Source organism: Aulonocara sp. 'chitande type north' Nkhata Bay, linkage group LG1 (assembly GCF_057382095.1).
Source record: "Aulonocara sp. 'chitande type north' Nkhata Bay isolate Kocher_YH1m ecotype deep benthic linkage group LG1, A_spYH_male_GT1.1, whole genome shotgun sequence".
Lineage (NCBI taxonomy): Eukaryota > Metazoa > Chordata > Actinopteri > Cichliformes > Cichlidae > Aulonocara > Aulonocara sp. 'chitande type north' Nkhata Bay.
The window spans coordinates 18,657,000-18,676,879 of NC_141344.1; the positions used below are offsets into that span (position 1 = coordinate 18,657,000).

Below are 19,880 nucleotides of genomic sequence, written 5' to 3' on the forward strand. Positions count from 1 at the left end.
GGTCTCCCTTCAACCATGGTTTTGTTTATATAGTGCTTATAATTAATGATAATTGAATGAATTACAAATGTATATATATTTTTTATATAGTTGCATTGTTAGTTCATTTATTCCATGAAGAGACACAAATGTATTTCATGTGGCAGAACAAAATGTGACCTGTTTTCAGGCTTCTGAGAACCACAAACCTCATTTTCTCTTTGCAGATGTCTACACGTGAATGTGGCACTTTATAACACTCAGCAAGGGCAACTAAGGACAACTAGAGGGCTGTTACAGTGCTTTTAGTAATGTTTGATCAATTTAAGTTATGTCTAAGCTTTATGGGCTCACAGTCTCATGGGTAACAGCATTTACTCATATGAGAGATACCTCCTACAGACAACTGTTAGAGTGTAAGGAAAAGACTTTTCTTTTTAAGAAACTGATGAGTAACTAATTTTGTTAGAAGTCATTCTGAAACAGATATGAGAACATGAAATTATTAAATATTTATTCTGTAAATTTATAATCACAAACAGCAGGAATCAGTATGACTTAATCCATGGTGATCTTGTCTTTTTGTTTGGCCTCCAGTCCAGCAGCCTCCTGCCTTCTCGAACTCCTTCAGTCCAGTTCATTCTCTTTCTTTGGCTTGTCCTGGATCTGCTCTCCGGATGTCTTTGGCACAGTCTCGAAATAAGGTCTGTAGATGTAAATTCCACCGGCAACTCCAAGCATTGTGGCAAAGGCTAACTGTGTGAAAGGCAGTCTTCTTCGAAACATGATTTATTATTCTTTTAAAAAAATTAGGATTTCCCAATAGTGAACCTAAAAGAACAACAAAAGAGTTATAAGACACTTTAAATGCTCACGTCAGTCCAGCACACAGCTTTGAAACATGTGAAAACAGTAGTGAAATCACTCATCTCTTTACCACAAAGGCACAAAAATGTGAGGAAAGTGAAAAGTCTTTTTAGGTCTTAGCAAATTCGTTTGCACCACCGCTCAGTGCTTTTTTTTTCCTCTGGAAAACTAACTATATGTATACTATTATTTTGAAAAATCCATATCGGATAATAGAAGAGGCCGATCGCTAGCTTCACAGTGTGTTCACCTTCTAGCTGGGAACATTTGAAATTTAAAAAATTTTTATTTAAAAATTATTTGTAACTTTCATAGCTCACCGAGGAAGCCTTTTGATCGATGTATTTGTAACTGCGGAGCAGACGCACAAAGATAAAAACCCGAGGAGATAAAAAACAGAAGAAAGAACAAGCAGGACAGTCAGTTACAGCAGGATGACATTCTTCTTCTACGCTGAGAAGAAAACTGCACTGCACCACCTACAGGAGCGTAGAGTTACTTGCTCACACACACACACACACAAAAAAAAAACAAAAACAAAAACAAAAAAACCCACCGAAAAAGCAAACATATTTTGACATAATACCTAAGCTAATATTATGGGACACATGAGCAGGTGAAGTTGTTGTTTTTTTTTTATTTTACTTCCTGTCAGGGCTTGAGTTTCAAAGGAATATTTTTCTTAAAAATATGACACAATGTAAGATATGACATAATAATAATAATAATAATAATAATAATAATAATAATAATAATAATAATAATAATAATAATAATAATAATAATAGACCTTTAAGCCCAATTCTATTTTTTGGCATAATCCATCATATAATTTTGAATCAATTGAAAAATTCTCTTTTTCAATGTTGTTTGGTAAGTTTTAATATTTTAACTTTATAAATATTGATTCAAACAAAAATTTAATTATATGCATTGCTCTTCGACTTACATATGCCTGCATATTCTGGGGTCGGCCCCGGACAAAGCGGATGAAGATGGATGGATGGATGGATATTCTGGCATATAAAATAAAATTATTTTTTGTGGTTATACTCACTCTTTCAAATAGATGCAAGTAAAACACAGCAAAATAAATACAATCAAAGATTCTGCTGCATTAAGTCCTGTCGCTTTTAAATCTATTTTCATCTCTCTAGCAGGAGTGGAGCCGTCTGACCTTTGTCCGGTGCCACAGCAGTCATGTCAGCGGGGGGATCCGGGGCCTTGTCTGTGAATTTCACATTGCCATGTCGGTTTGCTAGGTGCTTGCTCAAGTTTAATTTTTACACTGTAGAAACACATTTTCTTCCCACACAGAGTGTACAGTGGACGCTAATGTTTTTGTCACTTTTTACAGAATCAAACTCAAAGTAATGTTAGTACTTCCAAGCTTTAAATGCAGTATTGTCATACTGTCTCCCACACTCTATATTATCGACTGTTGATCTACACACTTCTGTTGTTACCATGGACGTTGCACATTCGTATGTAATTGTCACACTCACAAACAAAATGGTTTAGTAATGCAGTAACACAGCATGCTCATGGGAAGGTAAGAGTAATCTAATTAGTTTTTTGCAATAGTAATCCCTTACTTTACTCGTTACTTGAAAAAAAAATGTAATTGCATTAATTGTACTTGTAACACATTGCTGCACATCTCTGGTGGTCAGTATCTGAAAGTAGTCCAGGGAAGGAACAGTAGTGAACTAGTGACAGAGGCATGGGCAACCAAGGCTCTCTGACGAGCTACAGAGGTGTCAGAACACCCCTGTGCATTACAGATCAATCTGATTCCCGTCTACCACCAAAAGCACCAACAACAAACTGGACCATGGGGCAATCACCTGTTTAAATGAATCATGTTTTATTTTACATCACGTGGATGGGCAGGTGTGTCCATGTTTTATCTGGTGAAAACCAGGCATCAGGATGCACTATGGGGAGAAGGCAAGTTGGTGGTGGCAGCATGATGCTTTAGACAATGTTTTGCTGGAAAACCCACATGTACCACCTACATAAGTATTGTTGCAGACCATGTACACCCTTCCATGGAAACTGCATTCCCTAATGGCTGAAGTCTGCCACAAAGCAAAACAATGAGTGTGTGGTGTTGACTTCGCCTCCAAATTCTCCTAATCTAAATCCAGTTGAGCATCTGTGAATGGATAATATATGCAACCTTAAAACAACAGGATGACAAAATAAATAAAGGAGCTTTTATTTTGAAGGCGGGGGAGAACATTTCACCGGAAGTAGACATGATTGCGGAAGCGCTCCATAGTTCATTTAGCTAACTGAAGTTAACTCACATTTATGAAGACTTTTTGGAGATGTAACAGTCTAATATGCTTGTTAAATAAACCCGAAGCTCGCTCGTCCCTGTCGGCAGGCCTGGAGCTCAGTTTTTCTTCACTTTTAAAACTGATCGTATATGTTAACTTTTTGATTGTGTGAGGAGCGAACTTACCTGCTGCAACACATCCGGGGACAGGTGAGGGGAGCTATGCCCGCAAGAGGTTTATGTGAAGATGGAGAATCTGCGCTCACGTCTGAAGTTTGGGAGCAAAGTGGAGGACGTGAAGCTGAGGAGACGTAAATCCCAGCTGTACTCCAGGCAGGAGGAGAGTCCCCTGAACATCGGTGGGGCTCTGAGATTTATCACAAAGAGAAATAAAACAGATGTTCACCGCAGCTGCTCAAATGTGCTCATTTATCTGACCTCCACAGGTGTGCTGAGCGTGACCGTGTTTTGTGTCGTGTTCAGACTGATTAACTGCCTCCTGGTTCAAACCAGCTTCGTCCCGGATGAGTACTGGCAGTCTCTGGAGGTCTCCCATAGGATGGTCTTCAAATATCCTTTTTGGGAGACACCCGTCACAGAGGGGACAGTGGATACGTGCACATTTATTCATTCATTTACTTTTATTTAATATTTTAAGCAACTTTGCTGTGTTCAAAGTCACTTAAATCCCCTTCCTTCCCCAATGTGATGCTCAGATTCAGCAGGTGTCTTGATCATGTCACCATGTCTAATTGCAGTTGAGTTGCTGGCCTGTGATTTGCTGATTAAATATTTGCTTTAACAGTTGAAAAGTTGCCAGTGATTGCAAATTTGGTTAGACTGTTGAGCTCTACTTTTTTGTGCTTTTCTGAACTTCCTAATTGTTGCCCCTGATACAATTCCACCAGTTAAACATTAAGAAAATAAAAAACGAAACTGAAATCTGCAAACCCCCTGTTTATGTTTATGGTTCCCAGCAGAGATACATGAAGTGACTGTTTACTGTTTTAAATCGCAAAAGGAGCTTTATGCCATTGTTATTCTATCCTGTTATAACCATAACACAGTAACTTATGGGTATCTGACCTGGGAATGGAAGGCGGGAATAAGAGGATTCTCATATCCACTTCTCTTTGCATTCTTATATAAGATCTTACAGTTCATCAGCTACGACTCGGTTCAGCTGCTGGCAAGTTTCTTTATTATTTTCTCTCAGTAATCTTTTTTAATGAGCATTTGAACGATTTCCTGTAGTCACGAAGTTTCTATAAACTTGTCTGGCTCTTCAGATTTGGCTTCCGCGAATTCTTCAGTCGCTTCTGGCTTCGTTTGCTGACGTGAAATTCTTCTTCCTGCTTCAAACGCTGGAAAATCAGGATGTTGCAAGATGGACAGTAGGTGGATGTATGCAGATAATGAAAGATTTGAGTGAATATAAGCAGACTGTTTTGCATGGTGACTGTGCTTGGGATTATTTTAAAGATGGAAGATGGAAACCTGCATTTTGTTCAATTCACACTGCGGTTTAAGCATAATAATAATAATAATAATAATAATAATAATAATAATAGTAAAAACGGCTTCAGTGCTCTGCAGTTTTCATACCTAATCCTCACTTGTCTTTCACCTCCAGTTCTTCTGTCACATGTGCTCCTGGTTTATGTGGTTCTGCTGCACCAGGACTCTGACCAACAGCATGGAGGCCACCATCACCACTCTGGCTCTTTCTTACTTTCCTCTGCCCGGGTCCAAAACACACAGCAGGTCTTGATCTTAAATAGAATTTATTCTAAAATAGATTTAAGAAACATGAAATAAATAAAAAAGGGGGAAAAAAAAATCAGAAAAAGTTAAAAGTAGAAAAAAAACTGAATTAAAAAGTCAATAAAAATACATTAAAAACAAGAGAAAAAAATCACACACAATAATACATATCAGAAAGTATCCTTGAAGTGAACTTACACTTTTCATTTCACAGTAGTGTAAACTGTAACCTCAGCTATGCTTTAAATAAACAATAAATTAAAACCAAAACAGGCCACACCCGACTCCCCATCAGTCTGAGCCCTCCCCATCACTCCACATAACCAGAGACCAAAATAAACATCTGAAATGTAGCTTGATCAGAGTTATAAATAATAACCTCCATCTAAACTGATTGCCGGCAGTTTTAAAGCAAAGCTGTGCACAAAAGTCTCTCCTGTTGAATTATATAGAAGCGAAATGTACTTTTTATTTACCCTGATGATCTCTGTGGGGTGTTTTATATACACACTGCTGTTTTCCAGTAAGAAGTACTTGGCCCTGGTGGCCTTGGCTGTGATTATTCGCCCGACAGCCGTGATCGTCTGGTTTCCTCTGCTGTTGTATCATTTCTGGCAGGAAGACAACAAACTGAGGCTCATCACTCATCACTACATTCCCACAGGGTTCGTACTTTCAGCCTCTTCTCCTCTATAACCGTTAGCTTTACAGTGTTTTGTCTCCGGTGTATGATTGTTCTGTCATCACTAGGACGTTGGCCGTTGTCACTTCAACAGCGATTGACTGTTTTTTCTATGAGAAGGTAAAATCTGTGTGTCACACACACACACACACACACACACACACACACACACACCCAGCATGAAGTCGGTTGGCTGTAACGGCTCCTTTCTGTTTTCCAGTGGACACCAGTGCAGTTTAACTTCCTCAAGTTTAACATCTTGCACGGTGTGGCTGATTTCTACGGCTCTCACCCCTGGCACTGGTACCTCACTCAGGGCTTTGCCGTGGTGATCGGCCCTCATCTCCCGCTCTTTCTTCACGGTTGCATGCTCGCCTTCAAGAGATACAAAATCCTGCTGGCAGCTGTCGTCTGGACCATCGCAGTTTACAGGTGAAGCTGCAACACACACTGCTTACCTGTTCTTGTGATGCTGGCTTATGGTTATTAAACACAAATGCAGAGTTTCCCTTGCCCCTTATTTTTATTCTTTAAGAAAAAGATTAGTGTGAAATATTTGATGTCTGTTTGGACCCCGATTGGCTGCAGAGTGGAGCCTTCTATGGGTGGAGTTTCTTTCAACGCATGCATGTGTGGATTTTGGATCTGGGCGAATTGGAGGCTGTGTCTGTGGCTTTAGCTCTTTTCATGTTCTCTGGCATTTTTTTGGTGTTGCAGAGCGTGCATAGTGTGTTTGGCCCATTTAAAACATTTATGTTGGTGGTGCTCGTCAAAGAGACCTCTGCACAAATGTCACGAGCCAGATTTTTTCCAACAGAACATTGTAACTTAATTATTCACTTCACCATTCAGTTTGATTTAGAGTCTGACTCATTTATTATTTATGATACCAATTTTATTTTGGTGATTTAAAAAGTTGATAGATCAGCCAATATATATATATATATATATATATATATATATATTTTTTTTTTTTTTTGCTCACCTGTTTCTGTTCTAGACATCCAGGATGTCACATAGTCAAAGAAGAGGAGAAGGGACGGAGTTTAAATTGATGGTTTAAAGATCTCTGTGCAGATTTATTTATTTTTACGCTCAACAAAACCCTTTGTTCATTTTGAGTTCTCCTAAGACATTTGCAAACGTTTTTCTTTATTTTTTTTAACAGTGTGAAACCTGTTTAAATTCCAGCTACTTGTTATGTAACAGATTCCTATAAAGCTTCCTGTGGGTCCTGGTTGGTAGACAGTCTGACCTGTTTTATTTTTTCCTTCCAGTGTGCTTCCACACAAGGAGTTCAGATTCATTTATCCAGTGCTGCCTTTCTGTATGGTCTTCTGTGGTAAGTCACGTATTCACATCAGAACTGCAGTATGTGGTCATTTCCATCCAGATGTGTTTATATAATAAACGTTTTCTTTCCACAGGGATTTCTTTGGCTCATCTGAAATCGTGGCGTCGACCTGCAGCAGCCGTCTTGTTATCGGCCAATCTTATTCCTGCTCTGTACACTGGTCTGATTCACCAGCGAGGCACTCTGGACGTCATGAACCACCTACAGCCACTTTGTGACGTAGGCAATGTCTCCACCACCCGTCCACAGCCGGATGTATTCTTTCTCATGCCTTGCCACTCAACACCCTTCTACAGGTATTTGATGTGTTTCAATAGATTTCCAAACCACTGCATTCAGTTGTTTTCATTTCACACAGCATCCCAAGTTTTCAAGATTTGGGATTGTCTCAACCTGACATTTAAGATTTATTCACTTAAAATCAGTTTTCAAAATAAAACACTGGAAACATGTTTTAATAATGTATCTGCTGTGGTACGAAAGATTGATTCATATAAACGTGCTTAGCTGTCCTCTGTCAGTCTTCAGAGCTCATTTCCTCGATCACATTATGATGCTATGCAGCTGATGGTCCTGTCTCCTCACAGCCACATCCACTGCCCGATTAAGATGAGATTTCTCGAGTGTCCTCCAGATCTGGGAGAGGAAGCTTACGTGGATGAAGCTGAGAGATTTTACGAGGAGCCTCTTCTCTGGTTCAGGACCTCATTCCCATACAAGTCCTCTCTGCCCACCCATCTGATCATGTTTGATGTTTTGGAAAAGGTAAGACACAAATTACATTTCTAATTTTTGCTTGCAGTGTTTTTAAGCACATTTTGTGTGTTTTCTTCACAGGAAATCTCTGTATTTTTGGAAGGGAATAACTTTGTGAGGGCAGCAAAGATATTTCACACTCATTTTCCTGAAGGAAGAGTCGGAGGAAGCATCTTTATTTATGAAAGGCACTGACAAACACTGGAACAATGGGAACTTTCTGTCCTTATGGCAAAACATGTGGGGGGGTTTTCTTTTTCAAATGGAAATAAATATTTTACACTTAAATCTTGTCATTCATTTTCATCAATTTAAATTTTCATCAATTTAAAAAAAACATTTTATATACAGTTATATTTCCTCAAATATTATTTTTTCCAGTTTTTTCCTTTTCCATCACAAGTGAAACTGTCCAGTTAAATTAAGTTAAAGGTGGAATGATAGGAAACAGCATGTGAGCTCTCACATCACACAAAGCTGTTAGTGTAGCAGCAAATTAAAACCATCAAACTGAACACAGAAACATCCAGAAGTGCCCCCCCCCCTTTTTTTTTTTTTAGTCTCTGCTGTTTTTAAATGAAGGTGTTGGGGCTGAAGAGGGAGGTGCTCATCAGTCTAAAATTTACCAGCCAAAATTTAAAGAATGACTCAGTTTAACATCTTAGATAAACTCAAGCTACATGTAGTTAGGCCGCGTCTTCCACTCCAACCTAATGATTTCTTCACCAAACACCAAAGAGCTGAAGGCCGTTCAGTAGCATTCAAAAGTTGTGCAAACTTACAAAAACAAAAAAGATGACTTTGCAACTAAAGTTTGTAGCCATTGTAATAAACTAGCTGAAATCGCTTCAGTATTTGGGGTCAAAGGGCATCGGGCCCAGCTCTATCTTCACGTCAGCCATGTGTCTGTCTGCGTTTCTTCCTGATCGGCTCCACTTGCGTTCGCTGTGGGGTCGAGACCGGGCTCGCTGCTGCTTACGCTGCTCCTGCTTTGTCCTCGATTCCTCCTTTGAGTCTGCCTCGGGTCCTTCAAACGGCCCACTGGATGATTCAAACACAACACAGACGAATGACATCACTGTGAGCGTGATGATATAAAGAAATTAATATGAACCGGCTGCAGCGCTGAAGAAAACAGGTTCAGTCCTCACTCAACTAACCTAACCCCAACCTTTGTGGGGGACAAAAGGTGTATTTTTTTGTTTGTTTTCAGGTGCAAACCTGTTACCATGGCAATAGTAATTAGTGGTGACGGCACTTGGTGTGCCTCTAATAATGACCTTCACTCCCTGGCTTAAATGGACCCTGTGTAAATGCTAAAATGTAAGCAGACATCAGAATAATAGAACTGGTAGAAGATGCCACATACTTATTCCACTATTTAAGCTTAAAGTCAGCCAGAAAAGTCAGAGGTGGACTCCAAGTACACATTTTATTGTAAAGATTCAATCAGCTTATCTAAACACCCGATGAAGGCTTGTACAACCCAATAAATCATTCATAAAACTGTTTATACACTTATCCCTGTGTTTGAATTGTATGCAGGACTAAAGGAGAAAAACCATTTATGATTTGTATGTTACACCAGTTATTTCCAGTAGATAATCAAACTACAGACATATGAATTTTGATTAAATTACTTCAGTTATTAATTTTTAGAACTACAAACAACATTCAACCAAAAAGAGGAACGATTGAAAACAGTGAAATTACATTATTTACAAGTAATTTGAGTTACAGCAATTGATTGCAATTCTTCACCAAGCAGTCAGTCTCTGATGGACTGCGGTTGTTTGGAGTCTTGAGTTCCACCCACCAGGTGACCTGTGCAATCGCCTTGTGCTCAAAAAGTTGCACAAGTAACAATTTGCAGTCAGTTGCAAGAAAAGAAAAGAAAAAAGTAATGAAAAAAATGAGCTGACCTTCATAGTTTTACTCTAGTGTGACTATTGAGCCATTATTTTGCTTCCTTACAGTTATCGAGCCACCTTTGATGAGCTCCGCCCCATTTTCCTGTCAGCGTGAGGCTGTAAAAGTGTCTGAGCGCTCTAGTTTGATTATTACTGTTTATTGAACATTTAGAGGAGCTGGCTTTATTTTTAAAGGTCTGTTTTTATTTTAGTTATTTTTCACACATTTTTAGTTTAGATCACTATAACAGCTTCACTTGGACTGTTTCCGAGAAATTTGGTGGATTTTTTTTGTAAATTTATGACTTTAATCTAGAATTTATTTTCACCCATCCAGAACTTTTATAAATTATTCAGACGCAACCTAACAATAAATTAAAGGATCTTTCTGGACGCTCACCTCGGGCTGTAACTCTTTGTGTTTGTTTCTCCAAAGAAGTGCCTGTAGATGTAGTCATCAACATCCCCGAAAGCGTCATCATCGAGGCCGTGGTACTTGCGCATGTCTGCGAGAAAGTTTTCAACCCCGCTCACAAAGTCTGTGAACAGCATCTGGTCGTGAATGAACACTCCGTTGCAGAAGAAGTTGTTGATGAACGTCTCCAGCTCCTTCCAATGGTGGAAGTGGTCGACCTCCTGCTGCAGGTAGCTCTGCAGCAGCTTGTGAAACTCGTCAGCTCTGATTGGCTCTGTGGCTTTGTTGAAGAGCCTGGTGGATTCCTGGTAGGCACAGTCGAAAACCCCGGAGCATCCCTTCATGTGGGCTTTGTGAGCGTTTTGTTCCCAGTCCTGGTGAACTTTGTCTCCTGACTTCCGGGTGTTGTGGCCAGAGTCGTGTTTGTGTCGTTGATGAGGCTTGTGGGATCTGTGCTGCCACGACTCCCTTGTATTCTTCTCATTGCTTCTCTGTTTATAAAACCCTCGGGCTTTATTGATGAAGGTTGAGGCAGAATCCTTGAAATGTCTGAAAGTGGATTTGACAGAGTCAGAGAACTTCCTCAGGTTCTCCTTCACGGCCTCTTTGGCTTTTTTAATCTGCTCCTTGTGGTGGTGTACGAACTCCTTGGTGGAGTTCTTCACAGCATCAAACGTCTCCTTCACTTTTCCCGCCATGCCATGCTTTGGTTTTTTCACTTTGGGCTCTGTGTCTCCTTTGGCTCTTTCCTCTTTGGTCTCCACATACAGCCGCTCCCACAGGTCAGAGCGCTGCTGCTCAAAGCTCAGCCTCTTCTCCAGCTCCATCAGGCGGGACTGCAGCTCCTCCGCCTCTGAACCCAATTCCTTTCCGGCTCCTGGGAATCGACTTCTCAGTTGACTTAGCTCTCTCCTCAGCTCATCTGTGACCTTCCTCTCTTTGTCAAATTTCTTTCTCAGCGTCTGTGTTTCGACCATCATGTTAGTCAGCTGGCCGTGGAAGCTTCTGGTCACCTGCTTCTCTTCCTCCAGCTGCTCTTTCAGGTTCTGGTTTTCTGACAGCAGCAAGTCGGCTCCTTCTTCCATCGACTCCAGATCTCTGATCTTAGAGTGCAGACTCTTCAGCTCCTCCTGTAAGGCTGACAACGACATCTCTTCTCGCTGCAGAGAGCTTTTCAGCAGCTGGTTCTCAGCTGCTAACTTCTGCTGCTGAGACACCATGTTAGTGTTCTCCTCCTCCTTCTCTTTCAGCAACATTTCCAACTTATCTCTCTGGGTCTTGATGGGAAAAAGAGGAACAGACATAAGATTGCATATGCTGTGATTACCTGAAGCAGTGCATTCACTAAAATCATTCAATATTTCAACAATAAAACAAAATATTTAGTATTTCTATTTTTAAATACCAGAAAAACGCAACCAAGTGTGGTGGAGGAATAATTCTTCTTGCATAGAAACACCCTGTTCTTCTACTGGGTTTGCAGAAATCAAGTGAAAAGTGTACGCAGCAACAAAAACATTATGATCCAGATTTGGGGGGGGGGGGGGGGGGGGTTATAGAGCTGATCAGCACGTCCTATGTTGGAATATATGCTGTCACGTTGTCAGAAAGAATTATCACATGTTTTCATGTGCACCATCACAAGAGTAAGTGATGTCATTTTCCTGGGTTTTTTTTTTTAAATTTTTTTAAAATTTTAAGAGATACAGATTTGGCATTTGTGTATCTGGAAAAATGTGTACATTTTTTTATTTATTTATGTAGGTATTATTACATACATATACATAACCCCGGGATATAAAGTTTGTATTGATGTATATTAAGTTAAAATGCTCAAAATAAAATGCGAAGTGGCTCTGACAGAATATTATAAACTTGGAGTGTCACCATCAGTTACCTGAACATGAGCCTGTTTCAGAATGAGCTCCTGGTTCTCGTTCCTAATACTCTCAAGCTCCATGAGCAATGGAATTTGGTCGTCATGCATTTCTTCCATGCCATACTCGAACAACTCTTCCTAAGTGAGAAAAAGAAGTAAAACAAGCCCATCAAAGTCCTGCTTATGGCTCCTCCATCTTTTAATTTTTTTTATCTATCTAAGATGAATATGGTTCATGGGAGCTGAAGCTCAATACCCAGATGGTTGTTGGTTCTATATTTTTTTCACATCTTATAAGAGCAGAGGTGTCCAACATGAGGCCTGAGGCCAGATTTATAAAGTGGGAAACAGCAGTGAAATCATTAAGTACTATTAAATGTCTTTCACTTTGACTTCTGGTTCCAGATTTATTAAAATCTCAGCTCTGGTTGAAGTGAACTTTTTCACAGTGTATAAAGTTATAAGTTAAGAAATATGCAGCAGTGTTTTGTTTTAATGCCCCACTTCAGATTAAATTTGGACTGAACTAAAAAGAGTTTGACACCCCTGTATAAGAGGAAGGTAAATATCCACATTTAGTCTTTACGACTGTGACTTTCTGTTACACTAGTACCAACTCAGCTCGACTAGGTTTTTAGCATTTTCCATTAGGTGGTAGTACCTGATATCAGATACTCTTTTAGTACCTACTCAGCCAGGGATCCAAGCAATCTGAGTCTGACTTTTGGTAAATTCTAACGCTTTTTTTACTGCACAATTGTAGATCAAATTCATACACACAACAGCATTATGAAGGATTTAAGAATAAAAGCAAATAAAGTGATAAATGATCCATGTAAGAAGTTACAAAAATCAAAAGCACGGCACAGAAATTCATGATTACTGTTCTACCAAAAATAATAAAATTACTCCTCGAGTCGGGACCTGTGTAGTCACTGACCTGGGATGTAAGGTCCATCACATAGTCATCATCAAAGAGCTTCTTTTTCATCTCGTATTTCTCTGTAAGTGAAAGTTTTTACACGTTAGTTCCACAGCCTACAGTAGACAGGAAACAGGTGGAACCACATGAGCTACAGTACATCCCTAAAGTTGAGGTCCAAGAAAACTTTCTGCATTTATCCCAGTAAAGCTGGACTACTCACCATAGAAGTGACCCAAACACAGGAAGGCAGCTATTACGACAGTGATGAGGATCGACGTTTTGAAGCTGCTGCTGTTTTGGACTCTCTCTTCAACATCCCGAGCAGCTCTTCTCACTTCAGTCTCCTCCTCCTCTTGCTGCTGCTTCTGTTCTTTAACCTCCTGCTCCCCTTTATCATCATCATCACTTGGGCGAGATTCCAACACAGCCTCGTCCTCTGGGTCAGTCACGGTGTTTGTGGTACTCCTCCTCAACCTTCGTCTTCGTACAACAGTGCTGGCGCTGCGTCCAGCCTCGTCCTCGCTGCTGCTCGAGTTTGTCACCGCTGGCGGCTGCACTGGGAAAACTACGGTTAAAAAAATGAGAAGTTTTACATGAAGAGAGGAAAAAAAGCACAAAACAAGAAACAGCACACATGCAAACGGTTTCAAAAAGCAGGCATTGGTGCAGTTAATCATGCAGGCAACAAGCCTCTGTCAGTGCGCCCCAGGGTGGCTGTGGCTACAATGTAGCTTGCCATCACCAGTGTGTGAATGGGTGGATGACTGAAAGTGTAAAGTGCTTTGGGGTCCTCAGGGACTAGTAAAGCGCTATATAAATACCATTTACTGGCAGTGAGACCCCTGATCCATTTGTACACTGTGGGCCACATATAGCTCATTTGAATCTTACATGGGCTGAACCAGTGACACTGCCCTGAAGTCTAACTACACCTTTAATGGACAGTTGCACCTGAGTACTACTTGTTGGCCCCTGTCATATTACCTTAAAGCCACAGTGGATGCTCTAGCTCACTGGTTTAGCTTGCTTGAGAACCGGTATATAAGCCAGCACTAACAAAAACAAAGCTTAGAACTCTTTGTTTAATCAGAGATTTGCTTTCCTCGGTTGCTGTGTTTGAAAAACACAAGCATACACACTTATCTACCAATTCCTAAAAAGAAAGAACTAATTTAAAGGACACTACTTCTCTGGTGCTACTCCAGAGACTGTTCCTGCATTCACATTCAGAAAACTACAGAGTTGAGTCTACAGTACCACTGATTACAGACAGTTTGGCAGCCTGGACCTGGCTATCCCGATCTCACGGTTTTGTAACCAAATGGGAGGAACGAGGCAGATCTGACTAAGAAACTAAGGAATACTGCAGTCATTTAAAGGCAGCCATACCGCAAGACATTTTAACTGTTCTGGTACCATAATTCACAAGATAAACACCCCTGTGTGTTAAAAATGTATACCACACAAACCAGATGAGACTTTAAATGTAGTTTGAAACCCTCTCCACTGTCTATGCTTTACATACAGGCTATTGTTATTATCTCACTTCTCCACACAGAAAAATTAAATAAATAAATCAAAGTATTTGACTCCTCATATTTGCTCAGGCACACAGGCTTTAAACTGTCTGACAGCATCTCATCACCTCACAGTGATTCAGCTGCATCAGGATTAGTTTCGAGCGCTGCTCACCAAGCTAAGCATCAAATCAGAGTCACTGCATTTTCAAATCAGGCCACCTGGAAAAGAGCGGCCACCGGTCAGCTGACTTCTCAGACGGCTGCTTAAGTTCATCAGAGTCTGTGGAAGTTTCCAGTGACTCAACAACAAACCTGCTTTGGCAAACAGGAGAAATGTTTGTGTTGTTGTTTTAATGTTGGTAATAAAATCAGCTGTCTTTAGTGTGTGCGCGCCGTCCTACCGGTCTCTGCAGCACTGAAGGCGTACTGGCTGCTGCAGGAGGTGCCGAGGTAAAGATCTTCATGGACGGCTGCCTCTTCTTCCACTTCGGCATGCTCCCCCTCCTTCAAGTCTGGCAGAGTCACGATGTCGGAGAGGTCGCTGGAGGACAGCACGGGCTCTTTCCCTGCAGCTTCGTCTCCGACCTGCAGACGATACAATGAAGACAAGTTATACAGCGAGAAGAAGGGACGAGGCTCTGGATTAATTATTCCGGGGACATTTTCATGTCCTCTCACCTCTGAGGCGTTCAGTGTCTCATCTAAAGTTTGTTCTCCCAGAGTGTTGTCCAGTGAATCAGCAGTCCTTTCTTCTGCACACACAGCTGTCAATGTGAACATAAATGTGTGTTGTGTCAAACAAACTCCAATCAAAGTCACATCTGGATAAAAAAAAAGAAGAAGAAGGAGCTTTACCAGCTGATACTGATGTCTGAACATCCTGCGCCTCTGGTTCTTGCACCAGAGGGCGCTCTAACAGCTCAGCTCCGTACTCCACTGCTGTCTCGGATCCCAAAGTCTCAATATCTGAACCCTGCAAACACAAACGTTCAAAAACCAAACACACAGGATGAACTTCATTGAACTTTCTTTATAAATACCTGACCGTAATTAACTATTCAGAAAAGGACAATTTAATGATGAATTATAGCTGTAACTGACCAGCTATAGCAAAAAGTTGAAGGTTTTATCAATGAAGAAAAATATTTTAAATTTTTCTTGTTAATGAGGAAAAAAAACTAAGCATAAACAGGCTAGTGCTGTCAGTGTCGGCAAACTCTGGTTTACAGTTAAAGTTGTTTATCTTGTAAAACTCTAAAATAAACTTGAAGAAAGAACACAGGAAACTGTAATGTAGCATATCTCTTCAACATGTTCAACAATTCATTGACATTTTATACTTAATGACCCATGCAGACCTGATTAAAATGATAAAAACCATAAGACAACAAGTGGTAAGGATAAAGGATAAACAGAGGAAAGGATTTATACCTCATTACTAATAATAGTCCAGCCACAGGAGGACTCCGCATCGCTGGAGGTCTCTGACATTTCTGTCAGCTGTCAGCAGCACACAGACGTCTGGAGGAGAGAAGAAGAACACCTGAACTTGACTGAGCATCATTTTCAAATTTACAATAAAATTGTTTTCAGAAGCTTTACACAAGTAAAAGTAGAAAACCAGCACTGGAAAAATATTACGTTCAAAGTAAGTCTAGTAATAAAAGTAAACAAATAAAATATGTATGTAAATTCAGAAAATTTAGATAAAGTAAAGGCACTCACTGGAGAAAAATAGCTCCTGAGTTTCTTATATCGTTATGCTTTTATCAGACATACGGAAATATAAAAGCAGAGTTTGGTTTTTGTAGATGATGAAAGTCGAGTCCATTTTCTAATATATCAACCTGCAACTAACTATAATGATCTGCTGATTATGTTTCCAATAAATTAATTACTTAGTTCCTAAAACTTCAGAAAATACTTTATATTTCTGTATTAAATCGACACTGTAAGTTAATGTGATCACAGCAACTGTGACTGACTGCTGCCATTTCTGATATCAACTTGAAGAGAGAAACACTGCCGCCAGCTGCAGAGCGACGCAGGTACACCAGACAGATAAGTGCAAATGCTGCCAACGGCATCAGCCTCTTGACTGGGCTATGTTGTAGGCTGAATTTCACATTGATATGTTGTCCAAATAACACCTTAAATCTCCCTTAATTTTCAAAATTACTGAAGGTTAAAATGAGCAAAAGTAGCGAATTTTAAAAGCTGGAAGGAAGAAATGTACAAATATTAACCAAGCAACCAAAAAACAATTATACAACCAATACCACAATATTGTCCTCTGAAATAACGTGTAGGTCTGAAATAAAGTAAATAAATCCTCCAGTTTTTCCACTTCGATGCAGCACTCAAGTTCTTTTTTTATGTTGCACCGTCTTTCCCATCCCACCCATAAACAGAAACCTAAGCTGCTGAGAAAAACACTTTAAGCTTGTTCAGAAGTCACGCAGGGATCAATTAAACGCTTCAGCACCACCACCCACACCCAGCTACAGGCATGAGTAGGGTGTGGGTTTTCACAGGGATAGCAAAATAAATACACATAACAGTCTAACAGTGCAGGCAGTGACACCAACAGCTGCACAAATCACTGAGTTATTATTTCTATCTGACTTAGACTATGCCTGCTGTTCAGCCTCTTGTAGTGAAAGGCAAAGTGAGATGTGCAGGTGAGAGTGGCACAGCATGCAATTAAACTTCTATCAATCACTGCACATCCTGTTTATACAGCAGGGACTACTTTCACTCCATTTTATCACCAAGCTACATATAAAGAAAAAAACCAACCCCCCACACATCAGTTAAATAAATTCATCCACCCATCACGCGGCACTCGGCTGACCGGTGGTGTCACTTTACATTCGACTGCCAGACTGCTGCAGCAGTGGAGCTCCCGCTGAGCTCCACCTACACCTGAGACAATATGTTGTAGTGAAAAGATGAGTAAGACCTGTATGCCACAAAAAATTCACAGCAGGCCTGTCCAACTCATTTTCGTTTGTAGATCTGACTGTAACACGCGAAAGAGCTTTCTGCTCGTCTCCTCCTGCACCATTAGGAGCTTTGCACACAGATACATCTTAGGCTCCAGAAGGTTCTTATCTAGATGTTAACATGTTGCCTAGAAACCATGTAGCAACAGCTTAAAATGATCTGTTTTTAGTATTTAAGCACTTATCAACACCTTATAAAAGAACTGTACATTCTTTTTATTTATCAACAAAAATATCTTATTCATATCCACAAAAGTTGAATTATGCACAATATAGTATGTTGTCCTCAAGTTGCCTGGCAACCACCCTGCATTGGGTTAAGTGGCCTGTTTATAGTCTTTAGATCTGGGGTGACCAACTCCAGTCCTCGAGGGCTACCATCCTGCAGCTTTTAGATGCATCCCAACACAGCCGAATTACCTCTTCAGCATGCCATGACGTTTGGCAAAGGTCTGTTATGAAGCCATTCATTTGGTTCAGGTGTGTCAAAACAAGGATGCAACTAAAAGCTGCATGAAGATAGCCCTTGAGGACTGGAGTTGGTGACCCCTGCTTTAGATACAGGGTTTTTAAGACTGATACCAGTTCTCAGTGATTTAAAAATCCAATATTTACTCATATCAGCCTAATTATTACTGAACATTGTTCTGCGTAGATCAGCTGTTTTTCGTCAGGACACGGAAGGCAAGCAGTGGTTGACTTGTCAAATCTAGAAAAACCAGACAAACTAACATGAATCAGTCATAAGTCACAAAACTCATTTGTTATTTACCGACCATTTACCGGTCTGCAACGTGCCCTCTGATGGGCACACTATTAAACATCAACATCACAATATAGTTGCGAGCAAGGTTATAATAACTAAAACTAAATATGCATAATGGCAAAGAGGCCAGCAGAAAGTACAACAAAAGTTAGTTAATAGTTTTATAAAGTTTTAAAAGTGGTCAAATAGGACTGGGTTGATTATAATGCAGAACACTGACCTGATACAATAAGACAGAGTCATAAAGATACTTGGATAACAGCTAATTTCTTTATTGTATATACATAAATCCTGTAAACTACAGCCTGTATATAAACACAGATATTAGTCATAAAAAAAATCAGACAGAAACATGAGTAATCACTTTTTGGCACGAAACCTCATTGGAGTCTTGTTGTGGCATCCCTAGATCTACGCGGTACTGTGATAATACCGTTATAACCCCTAACTTTGGCAGTCTCAAACTCCTCTCCCCGAATCCAGTTACATGCCCCCCCCTGTCGATGTGTTGTAACCGCAGCTAATGCCTTTTTTTACAGCTGGTCACGAGCTGATACCTGGCAGTGTAAACAAACAGAGGAACCAGCGCCCTCTGGCGGTGAAGGCTAGAAGACGATGCCAACCAGCGCGCGGCCTCACGCTGAAAAAAAGCCGCTGTTTACGTCTCTAACGGACAAATTTGCGGTTAAACCTGCAGCAGCTACGGGCAGCGAACACCAGCTTCGTCCGCTGACATCAAATAACCGCATTTGGCGTCAGTTTCGCTGTTACTGAACTAACTTCAGAGGCTTGTTATTACCGTCACCTCTATAAACGTCGTCGGAACGTATAATTGAAACCGTCTCGAGACTATCCGTTATTTTTAACAGTCGTTTAACATCACTGCAACCTAGAGTATGACGATAAGTGCCTAAACTCACCAGTGTTTTGTTCCTGGCGGCGAGACAGCTGTTTGCAAAAAGCTCCACAGTTATTGCAGTATATGCCCGAGCCAGTTTATCCGTTGACGCTGCGTAACCGACCAGTGGGAGGGAAGTGTAGTTTTAAAGGGTTTAGCTGGACACGCGGCGCAATGTCTTCTGCGACACCCGAAACTACATATCCCATGGGTCAGCTCGGCGGCCAAACAAACTCGGCGAGGGTGGAGCGAAAATCCCCGTGCGGCTGCAAAAAAGAAAAAAACATAAACAAGGAAGCGTGACGAAGCACCGACACAGTAACAGCAACGAGGGCGGAGACACGTCGATGAAGAGCTTTTCAAATGAGTGTTTTATATGTTTAGATGTGCAGCCTAAGCAGAACATTAAATAAGCAAAACGCCATACCTGAAAACTTTAACTGAACACACGTGGTCGTTGTTGTTGTGAGCTCAAATTCCCTGTCTCTTGCAAAAGACTTAATGAATACATAATATGTTGCTCGACTGGTTTGGGAAAACATGGTGTTGCAATCTAACAAATACTAAACAGCTGCAACTGTACTCGAAGAAGAAGAAGATAATAGTTTGTAAGAGGGGAAGAAAAGGTAAAGAAAGAGAATGCTTGAACATTTGTTCATGTTCCTGTAAAGCTTAACAGGTCTGTCAGTAACTACCGACACGTGTATGTGTGTGTTATTGTGTTATACATATATATTATGAGCAGGGCAAATAGGCTTACAACACACTATTAAGAACAATAACAACAACAACAACAACAGCAATACAAATAAAAACCAGAGCTAGAATAGCAATATGAAACTAGACAATGTCGTTTCTGGAGAAATTGCAGTGACA

General features: G+C 40.4%; 3 protein-coding genes across 5 annotated transcripts; 1 reads left to right on the forward strand and 2 right to left on the reverse strand.

Annotated features, from left to right (window-relative positions):
* Positions 1-466: 466 nt before the first annotated feature.
* On the reverse strand, positions 467-3,585 carry pigbos1 (PIGB opposite strand 1). Of its 2 annotated transcripts, none has more exons than XM_086286869.1 (2): positions 3,317-3,585; positions 467-810 (listed from the first exon to the last, which is right to left on the reverse strand). In XM_086286869.1, exon 2 carries the CDS (start codon positions 763-765, stop codon positions 607-609), a length of 159 nt encoding a protein of 52 aa, XP_086142995.1. In that variant the 5' UTR covers positions 766-810; positions 3,317-3,585; the 3' UTR covers positions 467-606. The 2 variants fall into 2 exon arrangements, with proteins under 2 accessions (XP_086142995.1, XP_086142986.1); XM_086286860.1 differs by lacking the exon at positions 3,317-3,585 and adding an exon at positions 1,167-1,321.
* Positions 3,005-8,754, forward strand: pigb (phosphatidylinositol glycan anchor biosynthesis, class B). Its single transcript, XM_086286848.1, has 12 exons — positions 3,005-3,489; positions 3,577-3,700; positions 4,202-4,319; positions 4,420-4,524; positions 4,764-4,894; positions 5,419-5,559; positions 5,645-5,696; positions 5,797-6,008; positions 6,854-6,918; positions 7,004-7,226; positions 7,518-7,695; positions 7,768-8,754. Exons 1-12 carry the CDS (start codon positions 3,378-3,380, stop codon positions 7,879-7,881), a joined length of 1,575 nt encoding a protein of 524 aa, XP_086142974.1. The 5' UTR covers positions 3,005-3,377; the 3' UTR covers positions 7,882-8,754.
* On the reverse strand, positions 7,830-19,276 carry ccpg1 (cell cycle progression 1). Of its 2 annotated transcripts, XM_086286836.1 has the most exons (11): positions 19,027-19,276; positions 15,767-15,856; positions 15,191-15,308; positions 15,014-15,099; positions 14,737-14,920; positions 14,555-14,647; positions 13,036-13,380; positions 12,831-12,892; positions 11,909-12,028; positions 9,997-11,288; positions 7,830-8,727 (listed from the first exon to the last, which is right to left on the reverse strand). In XM_086286836.1, exons 2-11 carry the CDS (start codon positions 15,824-15,826, stop codon positions 8,535-8,537), a joined length of 2,553 nt encoding a protein of 850 aa, XP_086142962.1. In that variant the 5' UTR covers positions 15,827-15,856; positions 19,027-19,276; the 3' UTR covers positions 7,830-8,534. The 2 variants fall into 2 exon arrangements, with proteins under 2 accessions (XP_086142962.1, XP_086142963.1); XM_086286837.1 differs by lacking the exon at positions 14,555-14,647 and having other exon boundaries at positions 19,027-19,272.
* Between the last annotated feature and the right edge of the window lie 604 nt (positions 19,277-19,880).